This window comes from Syzygium oleosum, unplaced genomic scaffold, assembly GCF_021117445.2.
Source record: "Syzygium oleosum isolate NSW1041296 unplaced genomic scaffold, Sole_v2.1 Sole_v2.05, whole genome shotgun sequence".
Lineage (NCBI taxonomy): Eukaryota > Viridiplantae > Streptophyta > Magnoliopsida > Myrtales > Myrtaceae > Syzygium > Syzygium oleosum.
Genome location: NW_026607489.1, coordinates 15,267,644 through 15,290,403, shown reverse-complemented (window position 1 = coordinate 15,290,403; position 22,760 = coordinate 15,267,644). Strand labels below are relative to the sequence as shown.

Sequence of the window (22,760 nt, the reverse complement as noted above, 5' to 3'; positions counted from 1 at the left end):
TTCATCAATTGATAAGAAATTATAATAAACGAGAACAGGAATTCTCTTGGCTGCCTAGTACTTGCAATTGAATCACAACATAATTTTGTCCCTTTGTTGTCCCCGTGAATTACTGTGTTTTCTTTTGCTCCACGCAAAAGGGGAAGCTTCCCCATCACCAGACATTGCCATTAAATCGGATTCGAATAAATAAATAAATAAATTAATTAGTTAAGCTTCTGTTGCTTCAAAAGGGAGTTAAGAATTTTTCACTTTATAACCCCCCGGGGGTAAAAAGATTCCGATCCGCTCCCTCCCTCTCTCTCTCTCTCTCTCTCTGTAATGTAAACCATAAGCACCGAAACATTTAATTAGAAAAGCAAAAGAGGAAATGGTACGAGTTTGTTGCCTTTTCTATTCATCAATTGGTGCTCGGCTGCATTCTTGGGACGTCCTTTTCTCGTCCCGCTTTTCACCTGAGCCTTCCCTCTTTAATTAGCCACGACCAAATTGATGGTCTATACGATCCCGGGTAATTCAATCGAGCCGACGAGACTATCTTCCAAACTTTACTTAAAGAAGATGGGAGATTTCAGGGACAACGCGTGATAAAATTACAAGAAAGCGATCCTTTCAGCGCCAAGATATTGCCCGGATCAAAGGGTACATGGCATAACACGGCATGCCAAAATTACTCCGATATGTCATTGTTTCATCGCACGAGACAACAACAATAAGAAAGAAAGAAAGAAAAGAGGCTATGTTCTATCCCTCGACATGGCGTGAAACGATCCCATTACCTAAACCGAGCAAAGACCAAACATCTTTTTCCAAATCAGAAACCCTTAGCTTCGCGCATACGGTTGTTGAATCGACGTAAAAAAGGAGCAGGTTTTGTTTACTTTTGTAGGTGTAACCTTCACAACATTGACGGACCACCATCAACTATGAATCTATGATGCATTAGAGTTTAAATCGCAAGGCATCCTGTCGTTGCTCGGTTCCTTCGATCGTGACATATGCAAGGAGAGCGTAGACTCCAGTAGAGAGCGCCATGTCTATTGCGTGACTTCCACCAAACAATTGGCGGTGGTGGTAAATCTGATGACGATGACGACGATTGGAAATCGGCAATACATTGGGGGCTGCCTTTGTCAACTTCTTTTAGCCAGCTGTGGAAGAAATCGTACAAAATCGGTGTCGGCAGCTCTCTCGGATTCGGGAAAGACGCGAGAACTAAGTCGAGTGATCGATTTTCTAGGACTCCACAATCTCTCGCCACGATACGACGAGCAATGTCAAGATGCGACAGCTAGGATCCGGATAGAGATTTTCAGGCGCACCTGAAAGTCACGCCGTCAATTCATAACCCGAATGTTTGCGTTGTCGCAACCTGTTATACTTAAAAAAATAAAAAAATCTAAATTATACAATTTTTTTTTTCTTTATCGAAGAATGATATCCTTATGCGGAGGTGACGTGAGTCACGCGACCGGTTATTTCGCGCACAATGCGTAGGCAATCTTGTCACTCCTTGGAATGGTTCCATAGTCAATGCTTGACGCTTCCAAATGAATTTTTTGTTTTTTGGGGGGGTGGTTCAAAAACCATATGAACCGAAAAGGTCTTTTCTCTTTCGAACAAAAGGCAGGCTTTTTGCACGAAGTGGAAGGTACGTTTCTGTGGTCAGCAGAAGGCAAATATGTTCTTGTCTCTTCTCGGGAGCAATTTGTCATGTTTTTTTTTTTTTTGATGATCCGGGAACCGCCGTACAGCCAACAAATGCGAACGTAAACCCGGCCGACGCTAATACAGTGACCCACCACCACTGCCGCACAAGATTTCTAATCCCTAACGACTACGCCGGATTCGAACTCCCCACCCTTCGTGAGGGGCAAAGAGCGCGAACCAACGCAGCCGCTGCGGGCGGTGATTTGTCATGTTCATCTTGTGTGCATCCAAAGAGATGCACGTATGGCAGATTAGGAGAGGCAGAATCCTGATAAATCAAAGGCCGGACGAGGGAGGATACTGAGTGTTGTTGACCTCCGATTTCTAAAAACCAACTTTGCGTCACGGGAGGGAATTTGGTGCAGCTGCCGGATCCCTTTTCGTGGACTCCGCAAGTAAAAAACAAGCGCAGTTGGGAGTTTAAAGCAAGCCCTCGTAGCCTTTCCTTTTTTTGAAGTCCCTTTTTTTTTAATCTTTCTTTTTCCTTTTTTACGGCGGAAATGGAGCATCTTTGGTACGTTTTTTGCGCGACGACAAGCTAATTTTACCTGTCCGATTTGTCGAGGCTCGAGAGGAGGATCGTGCGCATGGGTTATCGTCGCGCCTCGATGGGCTCTCTTGAATCCGGTTCGCGATATGCTCAAACCGAAAATACGTTTGGACCCGAGGGCGACCGATTCCTTCTCTCGGGCTTGGCCAGATCGGAATTCGGTCAATTGTCACGCCGACAATTTGTTATTTCCTTCAATCATCAATAAGTTTAACATTCATCCGATGAACGATCCAATATTTTGGCTCCGAGAACTTGACCGCCCGAAGACAAGGGGCACGAGTTCGAACGAAAAATTAGATCCTTCTCCTTTATTTATTTTTTATTTTTTTGGTGGAAGACGATGAAGATTCGAACTCCATGAATCCGAAGTCGAATGATGATGGGTTGGGTGGCGTAACCATCGAGATTCAACAAGCAAGAAGGGGAGATCGTAAATTGTCGGGATCGGTCACGTGCGGAATGTATCTTGACCGCAAAGGTGCGAACTCCACATGGCAGCCACAGAGAGAATCCAATGTAAGTAATGATAATATATAATTTTGCTTTTCTTTAGGAGGGGGGGACTGTAGAGGTTAGATGCGGCCCATGTGAATTGGATCCAAAATGGAAAAGAGAGATTCCAAATAAAAAACTGGAGAAGAGTTGGAGTGGAGATGCGGGGTATCGATCCCCGTACCTCTCGCATGCTAAGCGAGCGCTCTACCATCTGAGCTACATCCCCTTGTTCTTTTGGACCGCCCGTCCAACAAGAAGTAGGATAGTCCCCGATCTTCTTGCTGCACGCTAGATGTCGAACGCACTTGACCGAATCGGTTAACTTTCTGATAAAATGAAAGAGGTTTGAATCGACTCGAAACGGTCGTGTCTATGGATGGATACTCTTTCGAACCCTCAAAATCTAGGGTTAGAATTGAATATTGTAGGCCCATCTGTATGTTGGAGTTGACGAATACTTCGGGGACCATTGTTTCTCACACCGGGTACGCCCACGTGAGCTTAGAGAAACTGAAGTGTTATCCGACGACATGTGACCCCTACGTGCGGAATGCGGGGTTCGGGGGCAGCGCCCCCGACACAGGTGTTCCGCTCGCCGGTGAGCGGGCGGGGGCTCGGGGCAGCGCCCCCGAAACCTCAACGGGTTTGGGCTGGCTCGTATGGTGCGAGATTAAGAGATTTCGTATAGGTTTAAGTTTTTGGCCCGTTTGGGGCACATATATATTTTGCTCGTTTTTCTGATCATTGTAACGAGTTGAGTGGCTGTAAACCGAAAATATAGTGAAATCTCTTTGCAAGACATGGCCCTATTCGAGGGTGAACCTGGGTAAATTCGTGCATCGTCTATTTTCTCTGATTTCTGCGTGAACGTTCTGTTTCTGTTCTCGATACGTCTCTTCGCTGTAGACACGAGTGCGTCGGGTGAAGTTCTTGGCGTGAATATAAAGCTGAATACGAACGACCAAGACTAGATCAACCGTGTGTGAGGCTGTGAGCTCTCGACAGCCGTATTCTTTTTCATTCCACGCATATTAATGTCAGACTCCCCGGGAATCAATAAAACGAAAAATCAAACCGATAAATCCGAATTTCCATCGAGCCCATGAAGTTTTCATCGAGACTATTAACTCCGGGTTAAACCGGTACACATATTCCGATCACATAGACTTTGATTACTTAAGTGGAAATTACACTTGTCATCATGTATTCGATCAAAGGACGCGATTGTGCTTGTTGCGTTTCCTTTCCCCCCCATCATTGGCCTCACAATTTCTTCAAAAAAATGTGACTGTTTGTTCATTCCAATTCGAGCCCTCTAGCGGCTCCTCCGAGTTCTTGGGCGGGCGTGGTTCCTGAAGTCGGGCTTTTAGGCTTGCTCCTAAAGCTGATGCGGCCCGAGATCCTTTGGTCAACTTGGATCGTCAACATCGTTCCATTAACAAGAAATCAAAGCTTGTTGACCTAGATATGTACCCGATTAGCGATTACCAGGTCTCTCTAGAAGTCGAAAGCTGGTTGCAACAGACTCAGAACATCATCAAGATCAGGGCACACGCTTGTGTTCGGAGAGAGAAGATCTCAACACTTCGAGATTCGACCGATCTTCATCACCTCCGGTGAGGACCTTTACAGGTACGGCGAAAGTAGGCCGTGGGATGTTGAGAATGGCTCTTCCATCCGCAATCGTAACGTCGCCGAGAAGCTCCCTCGACTCTTCGTCGTTCCTCGCTGCAAGTTGAATTGGGCGCCGCATAATCCTCTTTGTCTTCTAGAATTTGTCCGGAGTAGCGTCGCTCACTCATTCCACATTTCCAATGGATCGATTCCTTTGAGCCACCATGGTCAGCCCGATATTAGATTTCGGACTACATTACCACATGTTATTTTTGTTCCAACATCCGGGGGGTCATCGAGGTGGAGGCCACCAATTGAGCAGCAAGAGGGCATATGGGATCCTACAGTTGAAACCTTGAGAAAAGTACGATGAATGTCTATATATTTTGATTTTCGTATGCTTACACCAAATACATGGTTCATCTAAAATCACTTACCCAACTGTATCGTGGTCGGGCTTGCGGGGATTAGAATATGTACATGACAAACGCGACATTAGATGGATGAGTATGGACACGCTTTTGGATTACAATCAAGCCAAATTCATACTTCTTCACTTCCACAAACACGGTGTGCGCAATTCTGGGTTGTAATTGGGTGGACTGCACATTTATGTAAAATGCTAATGAGACCCATCACTCAGGCTGCTTTCGCAGCCATGCCCCCTTTCTCTACCCAAAAACCTGTCCACATTGACATTATCGGAAAAGCATTAATTATCGACTTCATTTGCCTACAGAAGTAGTATCCATCACTTGCATGTGCACGCACATAGCTTTCGAGCACTGTCCTTTTCCTCTTTCTCTCTCTCTCTCTCTATGCCATTTTCACTGAAAGGTGAAGCAGAAGCACGGCACAGCATGAAAAGGGTAATCAGTAATCACAACTTTCCATTGGCAAAAAGCTAATAAGATTTGCCCTTCTTTCTAAATCCTCCTTTTCAACACCCTTTTCCTTAGATTTTCAAAGCATCGTGAACTTTCTTTCTGGAAGGGGGGTCCGAAGCTCAATGACGAGCTCTTCTTTTCCCAACCACTTCTTGGGTTTAGGATTATATTATGCATCATGGATCGACACCTTTCCGAATCCCACTAATTGCCGGGTGCTGATTATGGGACAATGAGATCTTCTAGTACATCATCCCCTTTTGGGACAGATGGTGAATTGGCCGGTGTTCAATGTCTCCCCACTTTTTCCGTAGAGCATTATGGTGAATTTGCCACCACGACGTTTTCGAGTATTTGAGTCTAGCTAGACATCTTATCATAGGCCGAATATGCCTAGTCCCTTTTCCTGAATGACGAGGAAAGGCGAAATTGCAAAATATTACTGACTTATACTTTAGCACTTGAATAATGTTGAGAGAAAACAAGACAAATCATGTATCATTGTGTGCCTTTCTCGAACTTGTTGGAGCTAATAATGCGAACAGCGCATGCATAGCTAGTCTCGTTATAGGGACTTCCTAACTCCCATTTGGGAGATCTTCATATGCTAGAAAGTCCCCCCATAGTTAGAATCTTTAGGCATTGTTGGGTAGAATCGCAAGAGGGTTTTGTCAAGGCGTATGTTTTGAGGCAATATAACTATTTTTTACCAATCAAAAGAGGAAAAGAAAAGGTAGAATCATCAAAGGGCCTCTTTCTCTCTTTCTCTATCTCTCTCAATCAGCATGGTATGCCTTCATTCTCCAACTCCACTGTAAAATACATGATAGTTTGTGAAAGGCAGGTAGATATATACTCGAGAGCCATCGATGAAAGTAAAGTTATCAGGTGAAATGGATTTTAGTCCAGCTGCATGCTCTGTCTGTGGGACAAGGTCGTAGCCACTTTGACCGGAGGATTAGACACATTTGTCTGGACCAAGGTCTTTTGTTTTTTCCGCCAACCCTTCAAGGAAAGGAAACAAGGAGCTATCATTCACCATCCTTCTTAACTTGTAATTCTCTGCACCCTCTTTATAAAGTTTGAATGTCCCGGATAGTGACGAATAAATGAGCACTAAAGTTCACGAGACAAGCATAAATGATTACCCTATGAATCCGACTCCCAGATTGTGTACAGCACATCTACGAATTTCTGTAGCGCATTTAAAAAATCGCCCGACATTTTATATCCCAATTATCTCGTTACGAATATAGATATATCTGTATGAACTTTTACTTTTTACAATTAACTTAAGCCTCATGACGGATAAAGTTTGAATTTTTCTTTAACTCTAAACACCTAAAAAGTTCCACAAAATACAATTACATGACATACATCGAAAATAATCTCTAGACCAAACATATACATTAAAGTAGCGAGACTCCCTAGGCCATTGGATGTTCCAAAAGAGTGACATCAAAAAGTCTAGGATGGAAGCTAAAACTCTAGAAGGCACCAGGATTGATTTGATAAATATCAAGATCTTCTTGTTTAGATTTGCAATGAATCGTAAGAATTGCAGCTCTAGTAAATTGTTGTATATTTTGACTTCAGTTTCGATCAAACTACTTTTGGAGCTAGCTTGTCAGAAGACAAGAATAATCATGAATACTAGAGGTGGCAAATGATTGGGTTGGATTGGATATGGGACAGCTAAGTTATGTAAATGGGTGAATTTGGGCCGAACCCATTTATGACTTTCCTAATTTTACATTGAATTCTGACTGCAAAATGACAAATGTAATTCTGCTCATGAATGTAAACAAAGGGTTCTGTAATGTTAAGAAAGAAAAAAGGACTCCAGTGCAGGCTGCAGCGGTGGAAAAATTTGAATGCCCTTGTATCTAAGAGGTGCCCTGTGAAGTTTCTTGTTTTTTGTTTTGTTAAATGGGAAAAGAAGAAAAATCATAAACGGGCGACAAGATACAGTAACGAAGGTTCGTAGACAACAAGGCAGGGAGAGTTTTTTTGTGTCGTGTCTTGTGGTGGCCTTCCTCAGTAAACCATCATTAATCGGCAACACTAAAGACAGCTTCTCTCTCTCTCTCTCTTATAAGCTCCCCTTTGTCATCTTCTTCTCCCCTACAGGCTACACAGATTTCCGTATTCCTCCCACCTTTCTTTATCCTCTTCTTTTCTCCGGGTTCGAAATTGAAAAACACTCCCACTTTGGTCCCCAAGTCCATGTGTCCTGTCGCCCGGTCCGCAGTAAAGCTTCAAAAGAAACGCTTCAGCAGGAGATGGCTCACCAAAGTGGAATCTCCAAGCACTTGTTGGGTACCTGAGAGGATTCCGAGAAGTCTCTCCTGGGATGATGAAGCTCGTGGGTGAAGCTCTAGCTCTAGCTTCCTTTCTTGAGCGGTAGCTGCCAAAAATAGATAGTCAGAGCAACCCATGAAGTGAAAAGGGAAAGGCCTATACTCTCTGAAGGAAGACGAAGCTTTTGCGGCCTTGAGATAGAGCACGAGCAAGAGAAGAAGGAAAAGAAGAAGCCCGCAAAGAGGAGAGCGAGAGAGAGAGATGCCAACAGTGTGGTTTGCACTCAAGAAGTCACTACACTGCAAATCAGAGCCATCCGACGTCCACGACCCAAAGACAAGAAAGCAGCTGACCACGATCTTGACCAAAAAGACTGGCCGGTCAGGTTGCTCGAGGTCCATCGCCAACCTCAAGGACGTCATCCATGGAAGCAAGAGGCACATGGCCGAGAAGCCGCCGAGCTGCAGCCCGAGATCCATCGGGAGCAGCGAGTTCTTGAACCCCCTAACCCACGAAGTCATCCTCAGCAACACCAAATGCGAGCTCAAGATCACCGGCTTCGGCAACGGGTTCCAAGATTCCGGCGCCGGCGGGGGTGCAGGGGGCGACGCCGGTGGCGGGTCGACCTTTGTGGGGACTCTGACGCCGGGGACGCCTATGCATTACTTCAATCCTTCGTTTAGGACAACCTCAGCAAACGGAACAACTCCGAGGAAGGGAGGTTCTGTCTTAAGCGAGCGAGAAGGGTCTGGAGGCGTCAGTGGCAGAGGAGGCAGCGGCGTCGGAGGCGTCCGTACTAGCAGTAGAGTGTCGCTGGGTGCTGACGCTAATGGGATGTCCACCATAACTTGCCACAAGTGTGGAGAGCAGTTCACCAAATGGGATGCTGCTGAGGCACATCATCTCTCCAAGCATGCTGGTACGAGAAATAGTTCACTTTTTTTCGAAAGAAAAACCATTCCTTGTGGATTTTCTGATTCGGAGAAAAAGCAAATACGGGAGGCAACTTCTTTTTACTTTCAGGGAAAAAAAAGGACACCTTTGCATGTGAAAATGACGGAATCTGCTTCATTTTCATCGGAACCTTTTCGCGAATCAACTTTAACGTGGCTGACTTTGTAGTTGCTGCTCTGCTCTTGCAAAAAGTTTCAAGTTTCTCATGCAATTCTACCCTTTTGAGGACGATTACCAATTCATTCATTGATGGAAAAAGAAAGGGTCCTTTTTCTTTGTTTTCCTTCCCTGCTGATTCTTTATCGTTTGCTTCATCAATGTCTGAGCTGGAGGATCAAAAAGTTCGTTGGCTCTACTAAATGGTCAACTTTCCCAGCATCTGTTGAACTATAGCTGCTACGATTTATCGGAATTTGAAAGCCTCACTGTCTCTGTTCTTTCTCACATTGATCAATAACATGACGAAGCTTGAACAACAATCACATACATCTCACCACATTGTTTTATTGCTCAACAGTGACTGAACTAGTGGAAGGGGACTCATCCAGGAAGATCGTGGAGATCATATGCCGAACCGGGTGGCTGAAATCGGAGAACCAAGGCGGCAACCGGATCGAGCGGGTCCTCAAGGTCCACAACATGCAGAAGACCCTGGCTCGGTTCGAGGAGTACCGCGAGACGGTCAAGATCAAGGCCGGCAAGCTCCCGAAGAAGCACCCGCGGTGCCTTGCCGACGGGAACGAGCTGCTCCGCTTCTACGGCACGACTGTGGCGTGCCCGCTGGGGCTCGACGGCTCGTCAAGCCTGTGCACGTCCGACCGGTGCCGCGTGTGCAGGGTCGTGCGGCACGGCTTCTCGGTGAAGAAGGAATCGAAGGGAGGGATCGGGGTGTTCACGACATCTACGAGTGGAAGAGCATTCGAGAGCATCGACACGGTCGAGAACGACCCGACTGTGAGGAAGGCCTTGATAGTGTGCAGGGTGATTGCAGGGAGGGTTCACAGGCCATTGGAGAACATCCAAGAAATGGCCGGTCAGACTGGGTTCGATTCGTTAGCCGGTAAAGTGGGTCTGTATTCACACATCGAGGAGCTCTACTTGCTCAATCCTAGAGCCCTGCTTCCTTGTTTCGTGGTGATTTGCAAGTCCTGAAGAGGAGGATGTGAAGAAAAAGAAGATGAAAAATCATGAGTAATTTGGATCAGCGATTTCTTGAGTTGCATTCTTTTGTTTGTTCCGGGGCTTTTGATGGAGCTTGTGAAGTTTCTGGCATGTTATTCTTTTTGGCTTCAAAATCCTCCTCTTGAATATATTTTTACTCGAATTCTTCTGCAATCTGGCCTTTCTTTGAATCTTTTTCATTCTCGGTAGAACCATGGAATGGCCAGTTGTAAGTCTGTGCCTATGTTCTTGAAAAAGATTTGAATATTACAGCATTATGTTTGATGTCTTTTTGAAATTCAGATGCGGACAAGATGGCGAAAATTCAGAATCTGACAGTTATCAGAGATGGGAGTTGATGGTAGATGACAGGTGACAAATGAAAAATTAGCTCTGAAAGGGGCCTTTCAGAGAGGAATGGGACTGGCCTCACGTTCTTCTGAATCGAATTGAAGGGTCTGAAACTCATTTAATATTTGCTCCAAAACAAAACACAACAAAACGAAAAGTTCGAATGAATATTGGGTGTGACCTCCAACTCGAAGCTTAAAGAGTTTATCCTAGAATAAAAAAAAGTTCAGATTTTCTTTCGGTTGTATGAATGTAGCACCATTGATGAACATGGGTGGCGCTCGTGACACATGGAGAAATCGAGAGTTTTTGACAGAATCAATATGAAATTGATTCAGAACCCCTATGAATCCGCCGATCACCTTGTCGGCGCTTTGAAAAATTGATGAATTTCACGGTTTATTAATGTTAGCGACCAGCTTGAATTTCATGCACGAACGAGCAAAGACGGATTAAACAAGGGGCCTTGTTTCTTGTGGCCGAATTAAAAAATTAGGAAAGAAAAACCACTGTTTATTCTTTTCTGATTTAACATAGAATAGTAGTGCAAAGGAGGAGATGAGGGGCCCCATTTGGAAGTAAGACTTCCGTTAACACCTTCTTAGTTTTGGGGGGTACTTATGAAAATCTTGCCTGATGCACATGCCAAGTTGAGTAAATATTTGGTACTCTAGGGGCCAAAATGTAACAAAAAAAGAGGAAGAGGGAAAATTTGGTAAATACGGTATTAGCCAAAAGGATTATTGGTTCGAGGCCGGAGGACAAAATTCAGGAAGGGGTTTTGCATGTCGTGCAGTTCTTTTGTCTCTTTCTGTTTCATCCTACTGGCACCCACGTGTATTGATTAGTCATTACGCGATGTGATGATGTTTGCCTAAATACGCTGCTCGAATTCGTAATTCCTCGTAAAAGGATTTATTATGGTCGTAGCCGTCTTTATCATCATTATTGATTTGGTGATATCTTTCGAGTTTGAACCCGTTGAGAAACCCATTCAAATAAATATCCTAATTTTAGTAGTTTCGAGTTGGATTTCCGGTTCGAGTATGCTTTCTATTTTGGGTTTAAATCTTTTCTATATAAAAAGTGAGTTTTATGCATGGAGAGTATTTAAGAGGCAGCTTTCCGTGAATTGCACTTTGGAACAATAGACATTTATGGATTCCTTTCTTATTTTGTGAGAATTTGTGAGCGTTTAAATGCCGTGCAAATGTTGAGTGTAGTTGCAGTTGGAAAATAGTCGGAGTAATTGAGTAACACGAACGTGGTTGCAAACTCTGTTATATGTCTTGATTTATAGTGAAATCCTGTGGCGCTCTTCTCATATAGTAGGTCCACCAACAAAATCATGTAAATCTGAAGTCTCATTTATTACCTTGTTCTCTTTATTTTATTTCTCAGTTGCTTGTTTCTCACAACAATTGATATCGGAGCTTGACTTGGCTAAATTGAAGCGAATCGATAACAAATAGGAAGGAAAAGTTCAAATGAACATATTTGAAGTGAAGGATTTCACTTTCTAGAAAATGTAAATTGAGGATTATCCATACAAGAAGAATTTGCGCGTCAGAGAAGGAGCCAAATTTGATGAAGCCAGTTGATTGAGAGTTGCTAAATAGAAAAGTATTAGGTGTTATTCGGCTGATATTGGCTTGTAATATCGCGTTTAACTTCATGAAAGAAAATATCACTACGGATTGTAATGAATAAGCTTTTGAATATGTACTAGAAGCCCTCTTCAATCAATAGGGTTTACTCGATGAGATGCCTATTTCGCTTAAAGATGGGCGGATATGCATCGGTTGTTGATCATATCAATGAATTTTATGTAATTGTTAGTCAATTGAGTTCGATTAAGATTGATTTTGATGATGATGTACATGCTTTGCTTCTATTATCTTGATTGTTTAATAGATGGAATACTACATTACTTCTGTGAATAGTTCCTTTAGGTCAACAAGTTTGACGTCTGATGAGGTTCGCGATTGAATTTTGAGTGAGCACATATGTAGAAAAGAATATGGTGAACCCGTGCCTACTGCTTTAGTAGTAAAGCCAGAGAAAGAACTAGTACTTGTGTTAGCAAGAGTAATGCGAATCCAAACAGACACAGTCAATCTAGAACCTATCGTGTTGTCTTTTGGAATCGTGGCATGGGGGCATCTTAGAAGGGATTGCCTTAAGTAGAATAATGAGAATGGTAAGAGAAATAGAGTTGAGTCTAATATTGATATTATTACAATTGCTAGTGGTGTCTTGGGTGATGATGATTATGTCTTGTCTGTCACTGAGAATTTGTTGCTTGGCATATGGGTTATGAATTTTGGTTGTTCGTTTTATGCTACACAAAACGGAAACTATTCTACTACTCATCAATGAATGGATAGTGGTATGCAGACCGCACTCCATCCTCTTCCCAACGGGCCCGTTTATCCTTTGATTTGGAAGATGGGCGATAACGTCGAGTGCGATGTTGTGGGTGTTGATGATGTCAGGATCACATTGCATGACAGTATCGCGAGTGCATTGACTAGAGTGATGCATGTTCTAGAATTGAAGAAGAATTTAATTTCCTTGAATACCTTGGATTTAGCCGTGTGTTAGGAAGGTGTAGTTATGAAGTTTGTTCAAGTTGCCTTGATGATATGAGATGAATCGAGTACAGTGGCTCGAATGAATTTCAAGGTGAGAAACTGACGGTTTTAGCCACGAAAACGTCGGATGCATCTGTTTGAAAGTCTAAATTGTGACATATGCGCTTGGGGCACATTGGTGAGAGGATTCTAAAGTTCCAAGTGAAAGGAACCTAACATGTATGGTTATGCGCCTGAGTAACTAAATGTATGTGGATGCCATGACTTGAGCAAATAACGAAAAGTGTAGTTCAATACGTCCGTTAGAGAAACCATAATGATTCTGAAGTTAATTCACAGGTTATCACAAATTCCTACAAGAAAGAGTCTCAGAATTATGCTAACAATTATGGATATATACATAAGGAGGACATGGGGGTTTGTGCTAAGGCACAAGTTTAATGATGTTGTCAGGATTGGATAGGTAACAACTTTGATAAAAAAAGAAGTATGGTAAGCATGTGCGAAGTGACAAAGCATGAAATTCTACTTAGAACTATTAAGAAGCGAGTCTTCTGCATGAAGAGTATCCAATTTGTGATTTCTTTTGTGAGATTGAGCGATTATTTCGAGATATATTGTGAAAAGAGTGGAGGGCTTATAACACCGAGAGTGTTTGTATTGATTCACAGTGAAATCCTATGCTGCTCTCCATTACTAACCGAATCACGTAAGTTTAGTGTCCAAATTTATTTCCTCATCCTTCCTATTTTATTATTTGATTGCTTATTTTTCACAACAATCATAAAAACATTTAATACGAAAAATCTTGTAAATTGATTTTTTTAACGATAAATTAGTACCAATGCTAGAGTTCACACCGATTTACTGTACTGCAACATCTAATAAATTTAGATGATATCTTGGATCTTGAGATATCACGATGCACCGTATAACAGATTGAATCGTTTCAGCAGCTTTTGTTGTTCGGTTCTCATCAACAGATTTCTTCCAAGGCACTCTTTAAATAGTCGATATTTTCGATTCATTGACTTTTCTCAAGCATTTTGAGAAGAGAATATTTGCATGTGGGGGTTTGCTTTTCCCGTGAGAAAGTCACCTTTTCTGCAGAAAGAATTTAGCAAATTCTCAAGATTCCAACATAATTTGAGGAATCTAAAGAAGAACAGAGAAGACCGCAGCGACGAATCTTGTCCCAGAGTTTGTGATACGAAAAGTCAACGGGAACAACGCAGATTCGACTTATGATTAATGCCGTTCACGTACGCTCGCTGTTCGTATTACTGTTCGATACTGTTTATACATGTTTGAACTCTGAAAACAGCAATGATAGCGAAACGGGAACTATGAAAACAATACCGGCGATGCCAAGGACGTTGCACCACCTTATTATGAGAGTCATGTTAAACGAGTATTTCGACATACTTCTTGAGAGGACATAATTTGTGCATACCACGAAGGCAGTTGGTGTATGGAAAAATGCAAAATTTCCCCAATCGGATGTTTGATCAGCGTGCCTTGGACACCCGTTAACATGACCGATATTAAAATGGGTCTTTTCGAATTGTTCACCAAGAGCACTCGACGGGAACCCGAAGATTTTTAGAACAATTCTCAGCGCACGATATGGAACGTGGAATATCGATAATATATTTTCTTTTTAGGACGTCAATAATTGAAATGCAAGCTCAAAAGCACAATCGTTACTTCTTATTAAGTGTCTTTGGGATACCCTTCAACAAAATTCCATTAAAGTCAAGCATTTTAAAAACTATAATCCGATTGCTAATTGCTAAGTGCTTTAAGAAATTTTAAATGGGTGTTTTTTTTTAATTAAAAAAAAGGGATCTGCTTCATTTCAACATCCAACAGGGTCTTTGCCGCTGGCATCTCACTTTTTCTTGGACCCAAGAACATGGATGCAAGAATTTTCATAGAGCATTTTCAACTTCTATTTGATTAGATCAAGCTGGTGTGGTTCCAATGTATCAAATTGTTCTGGTGAAGCGTGTAATTAGCGTCATCAAAATCGAAACTTTTGGTACTTAACAAGTACTTTCGGGCATTCGTTGACCAGTCTCGATTTATTCATCGACGGAATATCATATGCTTCCCTACCAAAGATCGAGAGAATACTCGTACCTTTCCGCGGTGATATCGGTCCGGCATTGAAAGCCATCCGGGACCTAACATCATAACTGGCTCAATGAATGTGTCACTAACCAATTTATATGTACGCTTGTATGAAAGCGTGGATGAATTGAATGAGGTGTTCAGAATCTCCAGTACTCAAAGACCCTAAAGAAGTTGAGGGGCGTACAGCTTTTGGGTAGATGAACCGAACGCAACATACATTTAATGGAGGCGGTAGCATCTACGGAGCAAGAACACCAAACCGGGGAGAGAGATTGATTTTGACAATTCATCAGGACATTCAACTTAAAAGAAAATGAAGAAAACAGATGAGGAAAACCTTCGAGTAATGAGTGTATTGGGGCCGCTTTTTCTGATCTTCTCTGAACAAGAGATATGATTACTGATATCTGGTTTAAGATCTGAAACGCAGCACCCAATTGCGATCCATGTCTTTAATGGCGAGAGGCGAAAGTCACGTTGGTTTTTCTCTTCCAATTGCTTCTGACTGAGCTTTGGATTTCTTGAAAGATTCGAGTGAATGTGGAGAACCATTTTCTGAGTGTACTGTACAGACATGTATTGATTCAGAAATCTTTGTCTTTGGTCTTGTTCGAGTTCTGAATTACCCTCCTCTTGGGATTTCTCCGAATTTAACAAATGAGCTAATTTCAGCAGCATCTGCCGAGAACTATGGTCAAACCTTTGCATTCATTAATGCAGGTCACAATTTCGAAATCCATCTCACAATTCAAATGTTAATGGCTCAAGCTCGCTGAGTCCCGTAAATTTTTGAACTTTTCAGCATCATTAATGGCTGTAACTGCTATTCATGTGTCCTGACAACAGCAAAACATTACTTTAATTAGATTCGACAAACACAGTCGAATGGTGCCGCGAGGTTTGATATTGTAGTATTTGGTGTCAGCTGTATTGCATTACATAAAAGTAAGACAGCTCTCACCCAACTTCAGAATACTTTTCATTTCAGCCGCAAATGATTAGTTTTTAGTTTTGTAGCCCATTGGATTCACAAATTGGCGAACAGAAGACCAAGTTTTAAGTTGCTAATGGAGGAAGAAAGCCAAAGTCTATGCAGGCAGTCACAGTTTCGCGTATAACGTCCTCTGCTCCATGCTTATAGTTGAACCCCAAGTCCCGCAATTTCTTTGAAGAAATCTCAGCTGGGACTGACTCATTCTCCTGATCCACCAACCTGACATTCAGCCAAAAAGGTTTACGTGTGAAAATTTTTCATACGGAATGCAATCTTCATTTGTAAATTATCCCGGAAAATTACCTTGTTATATTCGAGTGTGGATAATTTTTCGCAAGGTTTTGGATCAACTTAGACATGGGGCAACTTTCAGCACAGCAGAGGTATTTGCCCTCTGCTTTGGCATGCTCCATCAAGAAAATGTGGGCATTGCATACATCTTCAATATGGACTACACCGACTGATCCCATTCTGGATTTCACAGCAGATAATATCTGGAACATCTCGACTTCGCCTGCGTAATACAATCGCCGTAAGTTCACACTTGTTAATGTCTCAGCGAGCGAAGTCGAGATGTTAACAAACTCCAAAATCTCATAATCTACTTGAGATAAAACTAGCAAGAGGCTACCTGTGATTGGGGACGAGAGAACTCGTATACTGGAGGGAACAGAGGAGGTAAGGAATGGGCCTCCAACTGTGGTGGTAACCACTGATACAATGTCAAGCCCATTCTCTCTTGCAAATTGGAAAGCTGCTTCCTCTGTTAGAAGCTTTGATAGCACATAAACCTGCCACAACATCATCATCTAATTGCTAATTTTCCACTTTAACCCAAAAATAAAATGAAAATCACTAGTATGCTTTTGAATATTGAAGGCAAATGAAAAGTGCAACTACCCATCCACTGTTTTTAGACTTCCACACATGATCAATTGGAGTCTGGCAAGATTCATCAACAACGTCTCTCCAATTCCCTGCTCTGTCCTTGGCAGTGATTGTACTGATGGAAGATGTGAACACCACCCTCCTCACTGATTGTGATTTCAGGCATGATTTCAGGAGGTTTAGGGTGCCCTGGACCGCCGGATCGATGATGTTCGACTGGACGTACGCATCTTGAGAAAAAGATTTAAGAAAGGAAGCAGTTCTTATGGGATTCAATAATTTCTTGGGCTATAGTCACCATAAAAAGGTGCCAAAGAGTTGTGCAAATATAAAGGAATCTACCGGTACTCTCTTGAACGTCGAATTGCAGTGAGGCAGCAACGTGAAAGACCCCATCGCAGCCCTCAACCGCCTCATCGTAGCTCCCGTCATCCTGCAAACTAGCTCGGAATAACTTCAAGCGCTCGCCACCATTCCACATCGACAGCAGATGCAAGGATTTAGCTGCAGGATGAGGAAAACCGGAGGCTTTTCTAAGCGATCAGGGCGAATTGTTGAAGTTAGTGAAAGTAAGAATGAACAGTCTCCAATGTAGCTCAAGCCGCAACATGACATTCTTCAGCGTCAGTGAAAGCACCTTTCAAGCCGATCAAATCAACATAGCCAATGCTAATTCTTGCTGCTCATCATTTAATTGCTTCCCTAGGATGTAACAAGATGGAACAATTTGATCAGTTCTAAGATCTTAGCGCCAAAATCCGTGGTCGAATTCAACTCTTGATGGGCCTTTTGGGCCTATTAGGTGGCCCATGAGCCAAGTTCAAGCCCGTTAAGACCAATATATATATTTCGCTTTCTCTCCGCCGCCAGGGGTCATCATCATCAAATAAACTTTACACATTCGAGTAATGAAATTGAATTCGGACTTCTCAATCTCAGCTCAACTTAACTCAAACCATCAAAAATATCAAAGTACACCCGAAACACGATTGGAGGAAGTTGAGCATCAAAGGCAAAAAAAAAAGGAGGGGGGAGGGTTGTGGGGGAATAAGATAAAAAATCAAGACACTCAAAAGCGTTCGAACTTGACTCGACTCAGATTTATGAACGAGAAGGGGAATAATGAAAGAAAGAGATGGAGATGCACACCGGGATCGCGCACCGCGGCGTGGACCTTGTAACCAGGGGGGGGGGGGGGGGAGGGTTGTGGGGGGAATAAGATAAAAAATCAAGACACTCAAAAGCGTTCGAACTTGACTCGACTCGAATTTATGAACGAGAAGGGGAAACATGAAAGAAAGAGATGGAGATGCACACCGGGATCGCGCACCGCGGCGTGGACCTTGTAACCACGTCGGAGAAGAGACTTCACCAACCAAGAGCCGACATAACCGGTCGCCCCGGTGACACAGTATGCAAGTTCAGTTGAAGTTTTGCCATCGTCTTCCATGGCTGTTCTCTCTTATTCTTCTTCTTCTCCTTCTTCCTCCTCTCTGCAAAACCATGCGAATTGAGAAAGGCAGCTCTTTGACATTATGGCCCTTGGCCCCACTTGATATGCAGCAAGAGAACTGGGGAAGGATTGAAAAATCTGGTTTTCTCAGCACTAATGATAGACAGCTACGTCTCCCATTTAGAACAGAAAATGTACTATTATAATGTCCAAATAAGTAAAAATGTTACAGTACGGTTGTCACTGTCACATGGGAATGTATTTATATCATGTGCATGCCATGTCAGTGCTTTACATCTATACCTTACCTTGGACAGGTGGTAGATTTTCAATTAAACAGGGAGTCCGATACATTTGTCAAGATGTACAGAATACCTTTTTATTTTTTATTTTTCCTTGTTCTTCTATTGATGTACATAATACGTTTAAATAGATACATAGTTACGTGATAAGGGCAAAATTGATTCCTTAAATCAAGGAAAGTATCCTAAAATTGAGGAAAGAATTTTAAATTCAAATCGAGAAAATTATCCAAAAAGATTTTAGGATGATATGTTATCATCCCCCCTCAAGCTAAGCACGGTTTGCTGAAGGTGAAGCTTGCTCCGAAAAAATCTGACGCATTTAGAACTTAGACCTTTTGTGAACAAATTTGCAATTTGATCTTTGCTGGAGATGAACTGAACAGTGAGAATCTTACGCCTAACTAGTTCCCTGACATAATGAAAATCGATAGCGACGTGTTTCGTTCTTGAATGAAAAATTGGATTGTAGGCAAGAGAGATTACGAAAACATTATCACACCAGATGGTGGGTGGCGTAAGGAGTGGGCAGTGGGCAGTGCAATTCACGTTACAAGGAACATAACCAAACTAATTCAGTTGCAGTGTGAGCTGGACACAAGTACTCAGCTTCAGATGAAGAACGTGCCACCGTGGCCTGTTTCTTTGCATTCCAGGAAATGGGGTTAGAACTGAAGAAAACACAAAACCCACTAGTAGAGTGCTGATTAATGGGGCAACTTGCCCAGTCAGCGTCGTAACAAGTAGTGAGCTGGTGTTGGCCTGGACGAAAGTGAAGATTGTGAGTGATTGTGCCTTTCAAATAACGCAAAATTCGTTTGACCGCCACAAGATGATCCTCGGTGGGAGACTTTAGGAACTGGCAAACTTGATTGACAACAAAGGAAATGTCAGGACGCGTCAAAGTAACACACTGTAGTGCTCCAACAAAACTTTGATAAAGAGTGGGATCTGATAATGGAGGGCCATCACTGTGGCCAAGTTTTTGAGACACAGCAGGTGTTGGGACTGGTTTACATCTGTCCATATTTGCACGCTTTAGTACATCCATAATATACTTCGACTAATTAAGTTGTATGCCTTTCGAATTACGTGTTATTTGAACACCAAGAAAATGAGAAAGAGGTCCGAGGTCCTTCATACGGAAATGATGGCCAAGATGTGAGATCAATTGCTGCAACGCTGAAGTATCATTGCCAGTGAGTATAATATCATCAACGTACAAGAGGAGATATACGGTTATATGCCCTTGGTGGAAGATGAACAATGATGGATCGGAGTTGGAGATGGTGAATCCAAAATCATGAAGTTTTGAATTAAATTTTTCATACCAGGCTCGAGGGGCTTGACAAAGGCCATAAATGGATTTCTTCATGTGATAGACATGATTAGGTTTGCTCGTATCAACATAGCCTAGAGGCTGTGACATGAATAGTGTTTCCTGCAAATCACCATGTAAAAATGCACATTCAACATCCAATTGTCTTCGATCAAAAAAAAAAAACATCCAATTGTCGAAGTGGCCAATTGTGAGAGACCGCAAGAGCTAAAATAATTCGAATGGTGGTAGGTTTCACCACAGGACTGAAGGTCTCAATAAAGTTAACACCCGGTTGTTGATGGAAACCTTTAGCAACAAGGCGAGCCTTGTAGCGACTAATAGAGCCATCCGGATTTCGTTTAACTCGAAACACCCATTTGTAGCCCACCATGTTCATAGTAGGATCATAAGGGACCAAACACCATGTTTGTTACTGTTGAAGAGAGGTAAATTCTTGATCCATGGCATGACGCCATTGAGGTTCCTTAACCGCTTGGGAGTAACATGTTGGTTCGGAGATATGGTTGGCGGTAAGTGCAATCGGAAGTGGGTGAAGGGTATGGGAAAAGGCCTTTCGTTTGGTAATACCAAACTTAGATATTGTTTGTATTGGGTGAGTGGAAGAAGAAGGGACAGGTTGATTATCAATAGGTGGAGGAAGGGATTGGCCAAAGGTCTGCACGATAGGTTCGATAGTTGATGAAGAAGGCACCGGGGAGGTATTGTTGGATGTGAAAATGACCTGTGAAGTGGTGGAGGGATAACAATGAGCATGCTTGGTTTGAATGACTCCAAAAAAATCGAGACTATGAGGTGGAAGATATGAAGAATAAGTAGGAGTGATATGGGAGCGAGGAAACTTAGTTTCATCAAAGACCACATGACGAGAAATATATACTCGACCAGATGAGAGATTCATACAATGATACCCTTTATGACTGGGGCTATAGCCTATAAAACAGCAGGGGATCGATCGAAGTTCCAATTTATTAGCCTTGTAGTATGGAGAGTAGGGTGTGAAATAAAGCTTGATATGGAGAGCAAGTGTGATGTTGAAGTATGGGCATGCGGGTAATCAAATAAATGGCTGTGGTGAAGGCTTCCAACCAAAATTTAGAAGGCATATGAGCATGGACCATCATAGCTAAGCCAGTTTTGATGATGTGGCGGTGTTTGCGCTCCACAACACTATTTTGTTCTGGTGTGTGGAGGGCAAGAATATTCATGTGTAATGCCATATGATTGAAGAAAATTGTTGAAGGTATTACTTGTGAATTCGCCACCACCATCCGAGCGAAATGTGGTGATGGTGTGACGCAAAAGATTTTCAACTTGCTTTTTGAAACTAACAAAGTTGTCATAAAAGTCGGATTTTAATCTCATAGGAAATAACCATGAATATTTGGAAAAATCATCGACAAAGAGAACATAATAGGAATAATTAGAACAAGATAATGTGGGAGCATGGCCCCATACATCACAATGTAATAATTTTAGAGGACGACTAAAGGTAGAATAAGACTTGAAAAAAGGAAGCTTGTGACTCTTCGACTGTTGACATGAAGAGCAAATGCGAGATCCCGATTTATTGAAAATAGAAGCGACTGAGAAAATGGCATGTTGAATGTCATGAGAGGGATGGCCGAGACGAGCATGCCATTGGTCCGTCGTGATGGAGGAACTATAATGAGCTTTTGGGGCGGTGGATGATGGTGGAGTGCGAAGTGGGTACAAGCCGTTCTCAACTGGCTCTTGATATAGTATCCTCCCCGTGACCTTGTCCTTAATACAAAAATAGAAGCATCGAAGTTAAAGAGACAATTGTTATCTTTGGAAAACCGGTAAACAGAGAGTAAATTGTGTGAAGTTGTAGGACAATGAAATATAGATTTGAGGTGAAGAGGTGATGAAAAGAATGAAAGGGTAGTGGAACCAACATATGCAATGGGCATACTGTGACCTTTACCTATCTCAACAGTGTCATTACCATCATAAGCAGTTGAAATTTGGAGATTTTCGAGTTCCGAGGTGAGATGATGAGTGGCTCCGGTGTCGGTGTACCAAGTGTTAGGTGGGGTCGAGGCAGTGGCAGCCATTGCTGCAAGTTTTTCCGATGGATGGCGGGCTTGATAGGTGTAGTCCATTCGATGATAACTGTCGATGGCAGTATGACCCATACAATTGTAGATCTGACATTGTGAACGAACACCCAAATTTTGAGATTTTGGTTGACCTTGGGTGATGGTCGTTGTTGCACCGATCTAGAGGAGGTGGAGGACTGCTGGCGTGGAGGAAATGTTCCACGAGATGGTGCATGGCCGCGGCCCTAAGAGAATTGACGAGAGTTATTGGGCCTGAAAGGTTTGGAAGCCACCAATGCAGTTGACTGAGCTGAAATCGCAAGCGCTGTATCTTCAGTCAAAGAGAGATCCTCACAGATAAACATGGTATGAAGTTCTTCAATAGATAGGGTCGATGTCCTGGCGCGAATACGAACCAAGGAACATAATTGTCGATATGATGGTGGCAACCCATCGAGAATGTGAATAAGTAAATCATCCTCGCTTAAGGGAGAGCCACAGGCTGCTAGCTGGTCAGAAATGACCTTAAATTGCTGGAGATAATTAGCCATAGATTGAGTGCCCTTCTTGAGTCGCGTAAGCAACCATTTGAGGGACATCACATGGGCAGGTGTTGTAGAGGCATATCTATTATTGAGCAGATCCCATGCTTGATTGGCAAAAGTAAGTCCAACGATATATATGAAAGAGCAGAGTCGGTTAATGTGGCATTGATCCACGTTAACGGCAGCTGGTCTTTTTCAAACCAAGTTGGATATGTTGGATCATCAGATGAAGGTGGAGGAACAGAGCCATCAACATGATGCATTAGGCGATGACCACGCAAAATAGGCGTGAATAAGGATTTCCTAAGGAGATAATTGGAGGCATTCAGTTTGATTGGGACAAGGCTAGAAATGTTTGAAATCACAATAGGTGGGGACTGAATTGGGATGTTGATAGCGCTAGTAGCTTCAGAATTGTTG

General features: G+C 42.6%; 2 protein-coding genes and 1 non-coding gene across 4 annotated transcripts; 1 reads left to right on the top strand and 2 right to left on the bottom strand.

The window, feature by feature from the left end:
* Nucleotides 1–2,911: 2,911 nt before the first annotated feature.
* TRNAA-AGC (transfer RNA alanine (anticodon AGC)) lies at nt 2,912–2,984 on the bottom strand. Its single transcript has one exon. It is a non-coding gene; the product is annotated as a tRNA-Ala (tRNA).
* Nucleotides 2,985–7,324: 4,340 nt separating this feature from the next.
* Nucleotides 7,325–9,849, top strand: LOC115667614 (uncharacterized). The gene is made up of 2 exons (XM_030589177.2): nt 7,325–8,479; nt 9,032–9,849. The coding sequence occupies exons 1-2, from the start codon at nt 7,822–7,824 to the stop codon at nt 9,664–9,666; spliced, it is 1,293 nt and encodes a 430-aa protein (XP_030445037.1). The 5' UTR covers nt 7,325–7,821; the 3' UTR covers nt 9,667–9,849.
* Nucleotides 9,850–15,711: 5,862 nt separating this feature from the next.
* Nucleotides 15,712–18,444, bottom strand: LOC115662848 (putative anthocyanidin reductase). 2 transcript variants are annotated; one of them, XM_030584936.2, is made up of 6 exons: nt 17,956–18,444; nt 16,981–17,142; nt 16,651–16,868; nt 16,382–16,541; nt 16,054–16,264; nt 15,712–15,969 (listed from the first exon to the last, which is right to left on the bottom strand). In XM_030584936.2, exons 1-6 carry the CDS (start codon nt 18,086–18,088, stop codon nt 15,813–15,815), a joined length of 1,041 nt encoding a protein of 346 aa, XP_030440796.1. In that variant the 5' UTR covers nt 18,089–18,444; the 3' UTR covers nt 15,712–15,812. The 2 variants fall into 2 exon arrangements, with proteins under 2 accessions (XP_030440796.1, XP_056167758.1); XM_056311783.1 differs by lacking the exon at nt 17,956–18,444 and adding an exon at nt 17,276–17,634.
* Between the last annotated feature and the right edge of the window lie 4,316 nt (nt 18,445–22,760).